The sequence below is a fragment of the Trachemys scripta genome, chromosome 16 (assembly GCF_013100865.1).
Source record: "Trachemys scripta elegans isolate TJP31775 chromosome 16, CAS_Tse_1.0, whole genome shotgun sequence".
NCBI lineage: Eukaryota > Metazoa > Chordata > Testudines > Emydidae > Trachemys > Trachemys scripta.
The window spans coordinates 11,859,983-11,874,551 of record NC_048313.1 but is presented as its reverse complement, the minus strand read 5'-3'; the positions used below and the strand labels follow the sequence as shown (position 1 = coordinate 11,874,551).

General features: G+C 40.4%; 1 protein-coding gene across 2 annotated transcripts in view; it reads right to left on the bottom strand.

The window, feature by feature from the left end:
• The window catches only part of ATF1 (activating transcription factor 1), a 30,461-nt gene extending 19,223 nt beyond the window's left edge, over positions 1-11,238 (bottom strand). The window contains exons 1-3 of one of the 2 annotated variants that reach the window (XM_034793000.1): positions 11,170-11,238; positions 2,766-2,893; positions 48-173 (exon numbers count right to left, since the gene is read on the bottom strand). In XM_034793000.1, coding sequence (XP_034648891.1) covers positions 48-173; positions 2,766-2,876 — 237 coding nt within the window. In that variant the 5' untranslated portion in view covers positions 2,877-2,893; positions 11,170-11,238. The remainder of the gene's footprint in view (positions 1-47; positions 174-2,765; positions 2,894-11,169) is intronic. The other variant, XM_034793002.1, reaches the window with a different exon arrangement.
• Positions 11,239-14,569: the final 3,331 nt, after the last annotated feature.

Sequence of the window (14,569 nt, the reverse complement as noted above, 5' to 3'; positions counted from 1 at the left end):
TCATAAGTCTTTTCACGTATGTTAAAAAACCCCTACTATGTAGTTACCTGCACTGTTTGCACCTGGGGTGAGTGGATTACAGAGGACTGAGCTGTTTGAATGACCCCCTGGACCTGTACTTGCTCTCCAGGAAGCTGTACAACTGTCAGCGGAGTAGGACCTCTTAGAGACATCTAAAACAAATACAAAGTTTAACAACAAAATCAGATGTATGCTTTGTAGCATGTAGTTAGAAAATGCAGATAAGCCTATGACAATTAGTGGGGAATGGGCATTAACAGAAGCTTGTTTTAAATTGAGACATAAAGTAGTCTTTAAAAATTAAATCTATTTTTCGGATACACTGCTGTATATGAAAAAGTCTAAACCAGTCATTGACTTGCCTTCGGGTAGGGAGAAAACCAAATGCTTTAGCAATATGTGCGAAAAAAATCTTGTGCCTCGTGTAGCAAAGCAGACTTTTCACCAATAACACTGAACCCTCCACTGAGAATGATTTTTTATATATCTTCATAATATATGCATGGCACTTTACAGATAACGACAAAGCCTCCCTCTGGGAGAGCTTATTGTTTAAATTTTAATTCCATCATAATGGGTGTATTAAATTAAACAAGCAGAAGACAGATTGTATAATATGATGGGCACCCTCAATTCCCACTTAAATCCGCGGGTGTTGAGAAAAATCAGCACTTCACAAGAACAGACCTTAAATTAGATTAAATCAAGAAGAGGGGTGGGACAGAAGCTGAGTGGAGGGTCAGAGTGGATCAGAACAACCAGATAATGCAGGTGCATGGGTGAAGTAATGTATGCATTTTGAGGGTATTTTTCTTATAAACAGGGGAAGGCTATGGCTCAATGGTGGACCAATTCAGGGAGGGATTCCACACATAGTGGGACAGTTAGACAGGCACCTCGGGGTGAGCAAAAAGAAACAACAGCCAAATAGAGGAGCCAAATTTTACGGGGCCTGGAAGGCAAGGAGGAGATAGAATTCAATGCAGAAGGCAAAAGAGAGCAGGATCTGAGCATGGTCAGGCAAAGTAGATTATTTTTGCAGCTGGATTATGGTCTGGAGACAAGTGAGAAGTCAGAGAAAGGAGTGTTGCTATATCAAGATGCAAGACTAACAAGGCCTGGACTAGGATATTACTGATGAGCATGAAGAAATTATGGATTCTGGAGAGAGAGTAGTGGAAAATCTGGCAGGATTAAGTAACATCTGCAATGTGGAGAGGAGAAAGAGAGAGAGGACTTGAAAATTACACCAATGTATACATGTGGGACAGGGAAGGTGGCAGAGAAGTTGATGAAACTGGCTGCCACTGACAATGGCTGTCTCACTCTGATGAATTCCAGGAAAACAAACACAGTGCTGCTCAGTTTGCGGTCTAGTGAACTATACAGAACTCTTTAGCTAGAACTTAGATACCACGGAGGAGACAAACAAGCACTCATTCTTTATGGCAATTTGATTGCATTATTCAGCATATATTTTAGAGTTTTATAGAATAATGTTTCTGACCTTTGTCAATATAAGATTTAAGACATCTGGTCTTCAATATATTATTAAAATCTCAGTTATTGCCATATCTTAAATCTAAGACGAATAAGCAAAACCTAATTTCTATTAATGTGATCTCCTTATACAACAATTTTAAAATTTTGATAAGTTTATACTCATGACTTTGAACTCAAATGAGCCTTTGCACTTTTAAATTTACTAAAGCTGTACAAATAAGTGCAAAGTTAAATCACCAGTTTCCTCCCCTAAATTCTGCACTACTTATCTTAATCTGGAATAGAAGACATTTGTTTTAGAAAAGATGAATTATTAAAACCTAGATACAAAAATATTCATAAAAATGCAATAGCTAAGTTCTTACATAATCAAAACTTACTTTGGTATCACAAATCAAACTGTGACTTTTTTGGCAACTCTATGCCAAATGAAAACAAATATTTTGTAGAATTGGACTGTAATCAAACAACAGGATGTTTGTTCATGTTCACTATCCAGTTATTGTTTCAAGCAATTCTGACTACACTGTAGCTAAATTTCACATTAAAATCTGAACTCCCTACATGGGGCAAACTCCAGATCATCTAAAAAAGTACTATTTTGCAAAGCTCAGAAAAGGGACAGAAGTACAGTGAGAGCAGACATTCTCTAGGAAAACTCATTTTGCAGATGCAACAGTCTTAAAGTGGCCGCATCTTGAATGATTCGCTTTTGAGCTCTGAAAATGCAGTTGCCTCATTAAATGTTTTTCATCAAAACAAAGATAACAAACGTTTCTAAAGCATCAGTATGGGTTTTTCCCCCAAATCAAGTGTTCTTTAGTAGAGTTCACTAGAGCTTGTTCACAGAAAAATCTCCAACCTATATGTTTTATTCTGTAAAATTAACTCATTTATTCAGTTCCAGATGGCTTAAAAGAAAGAAAGTGAGCACCGATGACTGCTGTCAAAGGGAGCTGCAAATGCTCAGCTACTCCCATTTGTCAGGCTGCATGAATATTGCAAAGGATCTAAAATTTAACAAGAATGATGAGTTAAATGTTCTGCACTGTACTAATATCAGATACATTTAGATATTTTTAATCCAAGCCAAGATACTAATTTTGTGGGGGTCCATTAAAAAACAAACTGTAAATTTCTCCCACCCTATTTCCTGGTTCTTATTCTCCCTGAATGTTTTATAAAACTGTAGAATATAGTTTGAACACAAAAAATTCTCTTAATGAGTTAAAAAAGTTTACCTGTTGAGCAATGTGAGAGAGATGAGCTGCCTGTAGTGGTGTACCTTGTATGGACGTTGTTTGTGGTGGTGTCGCTGAACTGTTACTGGTACTCTTGTGCACTTCTTCCATAATCAACTACAAGAAAACTAGGGAGTTAATTCAATTAATAATACTTTTCAAAATTGTAGGCTGGGATTTTCAAAGGAAGTTAGGTGCCCAACTTCCATCAACTTTCAATGGGCTTGGGGTGCCTAACTTCTTTATGCCTATATGAAAATCCAAGACATAATTAATATTAGTACTTTGCATTTCTACACCACCTTTCATCAGAGGATAGCAAAGCACCCAAACATTCTTTAATTAAAAGATTCGCAATCTGCCTTTGACATAGTTAAGTGTTACTATCCCCTTTTTAGAGATGGGGGAACTGAAGCACAAACACATTAGCAACTTGCCCAAACCCACAGAGCAAATAAGTGGGAAAGCCAAGAAGATCACCCGACAGTCCGGTCCTCTAGTGCTGTGCTACAGCCCACTAAATCCTCAACCACATGTTCTGAAATGGGTTAGCTCTGTCAATTCTAGGAGTTCAACTATTTTCAGCACTGGTTCAGATGCACCCATTGTCAGTAAGGGTTAAATTTGCCTATAAAATTTCTACACTAAAGTTATCACCACTAAGCATGTGTATCAGTGTACTCAAAGAATAGTGTGCTCTAAATAGTTAACTTGTTTGCATCTCTAAATTAGTAATTAATAGAGATCAGATTCTAAAAACTGTTTATCCAAGACATCAGCCAAAATGACCATAAAACATTTAGAATTAAATACATTGAATTTAAAATCCAACTGTTCCCTAAGTGTAAACAGCATAGCTAGCATTTAGACATTAAACATAAGTAGATGCAAGATTTCATAATTTTAAGACCCTATAAAATTAACCAGACCCTTACATTATAAAGTCAAGGTAACTTTTCTCAGATTTTCATTTTTTATATTTAATTATCTGACATCATTTTAAGGTTAAAATCATAAATCAGGAGATTTAGTGTAATGTAAAATGCAGACACATTTAGGGTGAGGGGGTGGACTGGAATGAGACATTAAAAGAAGATCTGTAAGTGCTAAATATTTTGTCACACAAGGTTTGAAACAGTTGCAAGGACAGTTGCTATGAGACTGGAAATTACATTTCTCTCTGTGGAAATGTGAGTCATTGATTTTTCCCTACTGACATCAACCACAGCTCTTGCAGCTTGACATATACTCATAGGGCAAGTCAATTTATATGAAGACTCAGGGGCTGATCTTGCCATCCTTACTTATGTGAGGAGTCACACTGAAGTCAAGAAGACTCCTCCTCAAGGAGGTTGCAAAATACGGTCTTGTAGTGAGAAAACTGGGAAGATTAATGATATAGTGAGATTGGAAGCTGTACCCCTCAAAATAAGGTATTAGGATTCTTTAAAATTTGTTGTAATTTACCAACAAAACAGAGGTTTCACTTTAGAATGATGGGACTGTGAGAGCTGTACACTGCTTCCAATATGTCCACTTTTTTTTAAAACCCCACGTAAACAGAATCACCCTACAGCATTAGCTAAGATTACCATGGTGTTGATGCTCCTACACAGTAGCTTTCCCTCCCCATAGCACCAGTAGCAGTGAGAGTCAGACTAGGAGCCAGATTGACATGCTACTCAATTTCACACTACCCTGCTTTCAAAAAACAAACAAAAAACAAAAACAAAAACAAGAACAGCTACTGTGGAGGAGGAAAGACAGGGTTTTAATCCCAGTGAAATTTCTTTCCTTGGCAGCTTTTGCTTTACAGTACTGAAAGATTTAAAAAATTAGACAAAATTGGTAACGGAAGTAATTTAAACAACATTAAACTTACAACAGTAAAGAAGAGTATTACTGAAAAATGTGGTATGCAGGTTTGTTTATTAGAGTCATACAATGCACACAAAAGAAAGCTGGTGAAAATCAACTACATTCTTACAAAGGAAACATGTATATTTTGTATTTTTGCCAACTAAGATATGACAAATATCACTGGTGAACAGGACACTGTCAAACTTAAATTTAATCAACTGCAAAAAAATTAAAAAAGGAGTTTCTGATAGGACACCAGTCTCCAAGTAGTCCACCGTTCCTGTAGTTTTCAACCATATTTTCTTATTTTTAAAAATGTTTTTCTCTCCTGTTGCTGCATGAAAGAGTCACATTAAGACCAGGAGAAACTGACTGTAATTAAATAATGAAACTGATTAAACAGAAAATCACTCTCAAATAAACACAGTAAATAAAGAGATGTGAAGCACTTATGTCATCCAATGACTAAGTAAGGAAGTACATGCTATCCAGCGTTGCACAATTAAGTGAGCAAGACATTTTACATGCTTCTGTTTTTCAAAAGTAACCTACTTAGCTGGAAAAGTATGTATTGTCTATTGGAGGCATGCGAACGTTTTATACATAGTGATTTCTATCTACTCAGCTTTCAGGAAGACACTGTCAGAGGTGAGAAAAAGTTCAAGTTAATCTCTGATGACACAACTTCTCAACCAAAGAGAGATCAGTGTACTGAATACGGAAAATTGGTAAGTACTTCAGTTTTTAACAGCACTACACTCACTGACTGCTTGCAACAACAACAAAACATATGTTTCGTTGAAGCCAAAGTACATACTTTTGCGATGAAGAAAAGTTTTTTATGGCACAGGGAGAGCTGAAAATAGGCAGTTCAGGATCGTTGCAGAGTTCTCATTAGTTAGAGGACGAGGGTCTCCCAATACTCTAAATTTATTTATTATTTCTATAGCACTGTAGGTGGGAATGGTGTTTTACAGAAAAATTAAAAACCACACATACCAGCCGGAAGGACCTTTGCAGTCTAAATGTAAGGACTCAGCATTCTAAGCACTGTGCTGAATATATTTGCTTTGAAAGGCCAGGCTTTTAAACTGATTTCTAACAGTTTGACAATCTTCACATAGGCCAGTCATATCACTTAAAAAAAAAAAAAAACTATTCTGCTCTCAAACACTGTTTAATTTTCAGCATAGATGGTGCTTTACAGCTGACTGTAGGCAGGTTTAATTTATTATCCTGAACCTGGGGATCACTAATAATCATTCCATTCAACTAACCAGATTCCTCAGTCTGAATTACCATTCAGCAAAAACTGAAATTTCCTTCGAACTTTGAGTTGTAGTAAGGAGACTAGCACACAAATTAAAAAAATAAACTAGAATATGGCCCTTACAGAAAAACGATCTCTAGTCTCAAATTTTAAAAAGGTAGCCTATTTATTGAATGTTAAAATACTAAGTTGTTGCATGTGTACAGTTAAGGTACAGTGCATATACAGTAGCTATTTTCCCAATATGTTTATCTTGCTATTAATTCACAGACAACGTAAACTTTCTGACAGAAACGTAGAAAAGATACATCCATGAAAAGATGTTGTGTGTGTTAATTAGCTGTAATTAAACAGATGGATTCTACTGACATCAAATCATAAGTCACAGGGACAGCAATTTAGCATGACACCAATTCAAGTCTTTTTGTTCTGTTGTGGGTGTATCTCCAACACAAGAACCAACCTTTCTGCTGTGAGAAAAACTCAGAGCTCAATCCTGAAAGAAGAAAGTTAAGGTTGCTCAGCAGCTCTCTAGTGCTCAACACTTTAAATAATCAGGTCCTTAACAGGCATAGTCAAAAGTCAGCCAAGAAATTAAACGCTCAAAAAAACCTCTCCCAAACCTTGACTACTCCAGTAAACTATGCTATTACTCTGAAAACATTTTATTCTACCTGACAACAAAATCCACAGGACCACTGGAGAAAATTAAAGCCTTTTTAAAATAAATATCTCCTTATGCTAATATACCAATAGCGGGCACCAAACTTTTCTTTAGAGACCTACTTGTTATTAATTCCCAGAAATCTATAACATGAAGTATGCTATTTACTGTCGTTAAGAAAGTGTTTAGCAATCCCTCAACAAGTCAGAATAATGTGTCTAAGGCAGAGAAACTGCTTTCCTAGTTATTGTCTTTTTAACTTATCAATTACACAAAAGACATTGATCAGGAAAACAGATTAGTAGATTGTAACACAAGAAGGGACCTTTATGATCCTCTTCTGACCTCCTGTATAACACTCGCCACATAATTTCACTGAGTGATCCTGGATTATAACTTCTACAACCTCAGAGTCCATGGGTAAGCGGCAACAAACCTGACAAACCAAGAGCAGCGTCATCGGGGTCAATGTTCCAAAAAGTTTAATCGTTTTGGTAAGGTAACTGGGGAGTCAAGTTAGAAACATGGCATGAGAATGTTAATATATCTTTCAGCAATACCGAAAAGGCCTTTGCACTGCACCTAGATGACAACTGGGGCAGATGAATAGATAGATTTCCAAATATTTGCTCACACTCTTAGCCCCACAAATCAAAAGATAAAGCATGCCCATTAAAGTGTACATTCTATGTGTATTCTAAAGTTAATGTACACATTTTGATATATGCATTTATATATTGAAATGTATTTTACATGATTTGTGGGGAGGGTTTTAAAACAAAAGTAAGGATAGTCTTGTGATTAAGGCGCTAGACTGGAACTCAGGAGATCTGGGTTCAATTTCCACTATGTTGCAGACTGTCTGTGTGCTTTGGACAAGTTACTTTGCCTGCTGCAACTCCCCATCTGTAGAATGGGGATAAATATTACTTCCTTTCTTCTACCTTTTGTCTGTTTAGACCAGGGGTCGGCAACCTTTCAGAAGTGGTGTGCCGAGTCTTCATTTATTCACTCTGATTTAAGGTTTCGCGCGCCAGTAATATATGTTAACGTTTTTTAGAAGGTCTCTTTCTATAAGTCTATAATATATAATTAAACTATTGTTGTATGTAAAGTAAATAAGGTTTTTAAAATGTTTAAGAAGCTTCCTTTAAAATTAAATTAAATGCAGAGCCCCCCGGACCAGTGGCCAGGACCCGGGCAGTGTGAGTGCCACTGAAAATCAGCTCGTGTGCCGCCTTCGGCACGTGTGCCATAGGTTGCCTACCCCTGATTTAGACTGTAACTTCTTTGGGGAAGGGACTGTCTCCTACCACATGTTTGTAAAGTGCCTGTAACAAGTGTCAAATGAGGCTGCAAGGCACTACCATAATGTCAATAATTAAGGAAACTGAAAAGGTATATTTTAAAGCAAGGAGGCATAAAGCATTACTTTTATAGGTGATAAAGAACAAGGAAAAAAAAGCTTTGTTTTGCTCTTCTGCTCTTTTAAAATGTAAGGCACATGTGAAGTCACTCTACATAAACAATTCAAGTAATTCAAGTATATGAACTACAAATAAATAAGGTACTTTATGCAGCTTTAACTTTTACAAAATTAAATTGAAGATATGTAAAGAAAGTTTTAGGGAAACAGATTCCTGAAGTCCCAGCTGTAAGCTTGACAGACAACTTTTTCATAAGCAAAGGCAGTTAATCAAAGTCTTATTTTTTTGCACATTAGGTGCTTCTAGAAAGCGGGCATCCAACAGACAGTGACAGGTATTTGTACCCAAAAGAAGGCTGATCTACAGTTTCCTTGAAATCAGTAAAAGATAAATGCGATATGACAGGATATCCTTGCAAATGCAAGCCAGGAAGTAGGAGAGGAGTCTTCAATTAATTATCATTTATTTGTATTACAGTAGTGGCTAGGGGTATCAGGTATGGTTCACGGACATATTGTGCAAAAACAACAAGGAGTCTGTGGCACCTTAAAGACTAACAAATTTATTTGGGCATAAGCTTTCGTGGGTAAAACACCACTTCTTCAGATGCAGTTTTACCCATGAAAGCTTATGCCCAAATAAATCTGTTAGTCTTTAAGGTGCCACCAGACTCCTTGTTGTTTTTGTGGATACAGACTACAGACACGGCTACCCCCTGATACTGGGCATATTGTGCTAGGTGCTGTATAAACACACAACAGAGACAGTTTCTGCCCTAAGGAGCTTACAGATCTAAGCAGAAGATGAGAGAGAACAGATGGATGAAACAGACAGGTGGAACACAAGAAAACAACAAGACAACCAAAACCTCTGGGGACCACCCACTGAGAACAGCATCTTCAAGGCAATAATAAAAGAACCAAGGCCATAATCAAGGTATTGTCAAGTTTGGGGCAAGAAGTAAATTGCACAAACCACAAAGGGGTAATTTTCCTTATCTCTAAATAGTAGTCCACCACATGTGTCTGAAAGCAACAGGAATTCTGGTTTAGAGAAACAAGAAATATTGCTCTAGACACTGACCAATTCTTCTAGAGATGTTTAGGTGGGCCCAGAAAGAGCTATATTAGGATTTTAAGATTCCTTGATACTTAATTTCCCTTATTAGTCATCTACAGACCTACATTTGTTAAGCCTTATCCACAAAAAAGGTTATGTTACATTGAGCATAAAGGACTCACTTTTAAAAGAACAGAGTATTAACAAGTGCCCGCACCCTTCAACCTGGTGTTAACAACATACAGAGAAAGCATACTGAAAACTAAATACTGAATAACTGAACTTTTAATTACTATTGAATTATTATTAGACAACAAAAGTTATGTAATTACTTTGACATCAAATAATTCATATAAATCAGTAAATAATATGCGGAGGAATTGGCCCCACACAATTAATTTAGACACTAATTGATAGGTTCTTCTTGGTTATGCTCTTAATGTAATTGATCTCCAAAGTATGAGACTCCAATTCTCCCTGTTATAATCTTCCAACTAAATAATGTATAATTAATACTTTCAGACGAGGACATTGGGGTTTCAGAAAGGATATTCTCCCTAAAAGGCTCAGTGCGGGCCTGCATTGTATGAAAGCGGAGTTAACATGGTGAGGATACTGGGAACGTGTCGACATGCTGGCATCTGGCCGGCATCCTGAAGTAACACGTAGGAAGAACATCAGTGAAATTAAGCCATGTACATCAGATGTGTCTGACGACTGAAGACATCGTGGGGAGATATGGGTCCTGTGTGTGTTGGGCCCAGCAAAGGCCTGCGCTGAGGAGTAATATGGAGTCACTCCTGGCTAGTGCAAGGGAGGAATATGGACATATGTTATGCCCACTGAGTCTGCACTGGGGCAACATGAGGCCGCAACAAGGTGGGTGCGAAGAGTATTCTGGAAAAATGGGCCACGCAAGCTTGCGTTGCAGATGTGGGGCCCTGTGAGGCCGGGATACAGGAAACTTGTGAGATATGGTTGGTGTGGGCCCCAAAAGGGCTGGTGTGAGATGATGCAGGGTGTGGGTGAGATGTGGGCAGCACATTCGTACATTATGGGTAACGCAGGATGGGATACAGGGTGTGTGAGAGACGTGGGCAGCGCATATGTGCACTATGGTGACACAGTGCTTATGAGGGTGGAGCGAGGGGATACAGGGCGTGAGTGACACACAAGCAATACATGTGTATATTATGGGCACTTCAGGGCATCACAAAGCTGGTGTGTGGACGCAGGGCGTGAGGTGAGCGATGCGTACCTATGTTATGGGCACTTCAGGGCATCACAAAGCTGGTGTGTGGACGCAGGGCGTGAGGTGAGCGATGCGTACCTATGTTATGGGCACTTCAGGGCATCACAAAGCTGGTGTGTGGATGCAGGGCGTGAGGTGAGCGATGCGTACCTATGTTATAGGCAATTCAGGGCATCACAAAGCTGGTGTGTGGACGCAGGGCGTGAAGTGAGCGATGCGTACCTATGTTATAGGCAATACAGGGCATTACAAAGCTGGTGTGTGGACACAGGGCACGACAACTGTATGTTGAGGTGACACGGGGCCCCCTAGGGTAGGGTGACCAGACAGCAAGTGTGAAAGATCGGCAGGGGGGTGGGGGGAAATTGGCACCTATGTAAGAAAAAGCCCCAATATCAGGGCAGGGACCCCTGGTCCGTCCCCCTCCCTAGGGGCAGCCTGAGGGGATGCGGGGCGCGGACAAGGCACGCCCTGCTATGCTGCTGGGGACATGGGGGCCGAGCTGGGCACGAGGGGTACATGACGGGAGTGAGCCGTGGGGGGCTTGGGGGCGAGGCCCCGCGGGGCGGCCTGTGAGGGGAGACAGGGCGGGGTCTGAGCAACGAGTCCAGCGCGGCGAGGGGGGGGGGGGCGAGCACCTGCCTCGCCCACGCCCCCAGGGGAGGGGACCTGTGTGAGCCTCAGGCTCCCCTCCCCCAACCCCTGGGCGCGAGGCTGTCGCGCGCTCGCTCGGCAGCTGAGTCCATCGCGTCCGCGCCGCCTAGTCAGTCCCTGCCCCCCGCCCTTCCCTTCGCGCTCCTTGATTCGATCGCGTCCGCCGCCCTTCCCGCTCGCGCCCTGAGGGAGTCGTTCGCGGTCGCGTCCGCTCTTACCTCAGAGGCCCAGAGGCCGCGCCGCCCTCCTCGCGCCGCGAGAACCCAGCCGCCGCTCTTGCCGCTGCCTCAGGAAACCGGCGCCGCCGGCATCGTAAACACGGCAGGCCCGGCCGGGACGCTCGAGGTGGGCGGGCTGCAACCATAGAGTCAACCGGAGGCCTGGGCTAGAGATCCCGACTATAGAGTTCCCCGCCTAGAGCGCCTTTCAGGGCATCCCTAAGGACGCACCATAGATTTCCGGAGGTCTAAGTGACGTCGACGTCCCTCCGAGTCCTCCTCATCCGCCCTCAGACTCTTCCCGCCGAGTCGGGGCAGGCCGCGCTAGAGCGCCGTACAGAGGGCTACGGGACGCTAGGCCAGAGCATCGGCCAAGCAGCCGCCATCTTTGTGCCTAGGGAGGGAAAATGCCCCGTTGCTCCACAGGGCCACGCTACAGCCCTCAGCCGCCTGGCGTGGCGCATATCCTGGGGACAGGGCCTCACCCCACCCGTCCTGGCAAGGAACCGTGCCCTGGTAGCCATCGTCGCAGCTCGGGGTGCTGGTCATGGGTCAGCCATCGACCGCCTGCCAGAGTACAGTGCTGAGGGGCTACGCAATGGCCTCAGCCCAACCCTGCTCCCCATGGCATGAAACTCACTGCAGCAATAGGGGGCATTGCTTCCGCACAGAAATGGCACCCCTCAAAGCATGTCTCACCCACAGAAGTTGGTCCAATAAAATACGACCTCGTCCACGTGGTCTTTCTAATACAGTAGAACCTCAGTTACGAACACTAGCATTATGAACTGAGCTGTCAACCACACCCCTCGTTTGGAACCAGAAGTACACAATCAGGCACCAGCCACACCACCCTCCTCCGCCTAAAATCAAATACTATACAGCAGTACTGTGTTCAGTTCAAGTAGTTGGGGCACAAAAAAAGAATTGATAAGGTAAGGAAACTGCTTGTTTCATTTAAATTAAGGTGGTTAAAAGCATTTTTCTGCTGCATAGTAAAGTATCAAAGCTCAATTGTCAATGTTCCATTGCAAACTTTTTCAAAAGTTATGAACAACCTCCATTTTCAAAGGGTTCATAACCATGAGGTCTTATTGCACCCTGGGACAAACATATCCTGAAGCTGCAGATGTTCAAAACACTGCCATTCCGCAGTGAGAGAAAGTTGTGGGACTTCATGGCATCTGACACCTCATTCAGGCTGCATGAGAACATCAGGCACTCTAGAGAAATGTAGTTGTAGTCAAAGAACTGTTTTGGAGTCCTGATACGATACCTATTGCACTGTTCCCTTGAGCTCCCTCCACCTGTTGACTTTTGTGTAGAGTGGAAGCTGGTTGGGGTAGTGAGCATCATTTTATTATGTATGGTGTAGTGCAATAGGGTACCAGTTTATGATTGGAGCCTGTAGGTATTACAGCATAATCAAAAACAGGATATTGGTTCACCAAGAGAAGATTCTCCAAGCAGGCTCTCTCCCCACCCTGTTCCTTCCCACAGAGTAACCTGCTAGATCCTCAAGACCTCCTTCACCTTGAGATTAAATTTGTTTGCTATAAAAACAATTTCCAGACTCCAACCAGATAAGTAAATTACGAGCATAGAGGTACTGAAAGAAAGACCATCCAAACAATACTGAGAAACAGACAGATGGAACGCACCTGTCTACTGTAATTCCAGAATTTCCCAAACAGCATAGAAAGATATAATCAGCAAGGTGTTAATAAAAAGGCTCTGCTTGAACAAAATAAAGCCGGTCGATAATCAAAAGAAAAGCTCCCTCCAGGAGAAAAAAAAATAACTACACATTTTCCTACTAAATTGTTTAATGTTGCTGTGCTCTGTTAAACAGCTGCTGATTTCTACCACAAAGGTTCAGTTTCAGTGGTTAGCAAAGCAATTCTTTTTTATGTACTTACATTGACAAAATGTTTTCTTTCAAAATGTCACCGCACTATTCAGCATTTTGGTGGTAGAAGAGACTCCAAAACCCCAGCTTTTGCTCTAGCCTGATTTTTAAGCCTATCAGTGGAAATTAGTTATTTTATTTACAACATACCTCTATTATAGCTTTTTATATACATTTTAATATCAATTTTATAAAATTACCTCTTATAAAGATTAAGCCAGTGGCTCTCAACCTTTCCAGACTACTGTACCCCTTTCAGGAGTCTGATTTGTCTTAGGTACCCCCAAGTTTTAACTCTCTTTAAAACTTATAAAATTAGACATAAAAATACAAGTGTCACAGCACACTATTACCAAAAAATTGCTTACTTTTTCATTTTTACCATATAATTATAAAATAAATCAATTAAAATGTAAATACTGTACATACATTTCAGTTGATAACATACAGAGCCGTATAAACAAATAATTGTCTATGAAATTTTACTTCTCTAGTGCTTTTTATGTAGCCTGTTGTGAAACCAGGCAAATATCTAGATGACTTGATGTACTCCCTGGAAGACCTCTGAGTACCCTCAGGGGTACTCATACCCCTGGTTTGAGAACCACTGGATTAAACCACTGTGACACAATAATAATCTTTAATATCACAAGCATGGTTAATTGCAAGTTGTTAGTAATGATGTAGTGTCTCAATAAGAGAAAGTGAAAAGCCAATGCAATGATGACAATGTTAACATGTTACTTAACAGATGGCATCTGTAACAATGCTTTCTGATGGTTCTCAAAATTTGCCCCTTCCTTACAGCTGATGCCTTGCTAGCATAAAGTTGCAATATTGTTCTTTAGTTCTAGGTTTGCATAAAGGTCAACTAATGCACTGTAGGCAGTGCAAACAGATTGCACAAGAACATGAAAAAGCCTACGCAACTCGCCTAACAGGTTGCTGAAAGAAAGAAAAACCTCCAGTAGCGAGAAATAATTATTTAAATATAACACCAAATAATTACAATTGACTTTGTCCAGAGACCTTCTGTACAGCTTGATCCCTTTGCATTTCATATACAAGAAATCACTCGTACCAAACCAAAAATAAAAGCATTTAATTTTATTTTGCAACTGAAATATGAAAAAAGGAATCAGATGTGCCAGACATTAATAAAGCAAAACATCAAATATTGCCACAAAATTATGATACTTAATTTAATGGTGGTTAACATCTAATCCATCAGAATTTAAATACAGTAACAAACTAATACCAGAAAATATATGTATGTCTGTAATACAATGATGTGCAATAAGCAATTCTTGTTAGACAGATTTTTTTTTTTTTAAACACTATTATTGTTTCAATACAGTTTAAAATAGAGAAAGTTACATCACTGAAAATAGACCTGGGTTTCTGTTTAGCCTCATTGCATAGTAAAGGTGGCTTTAGATTAAGAGCAGAGATCAAACATGTAAATGTAGCAATACTATCTTTTTGCTAACA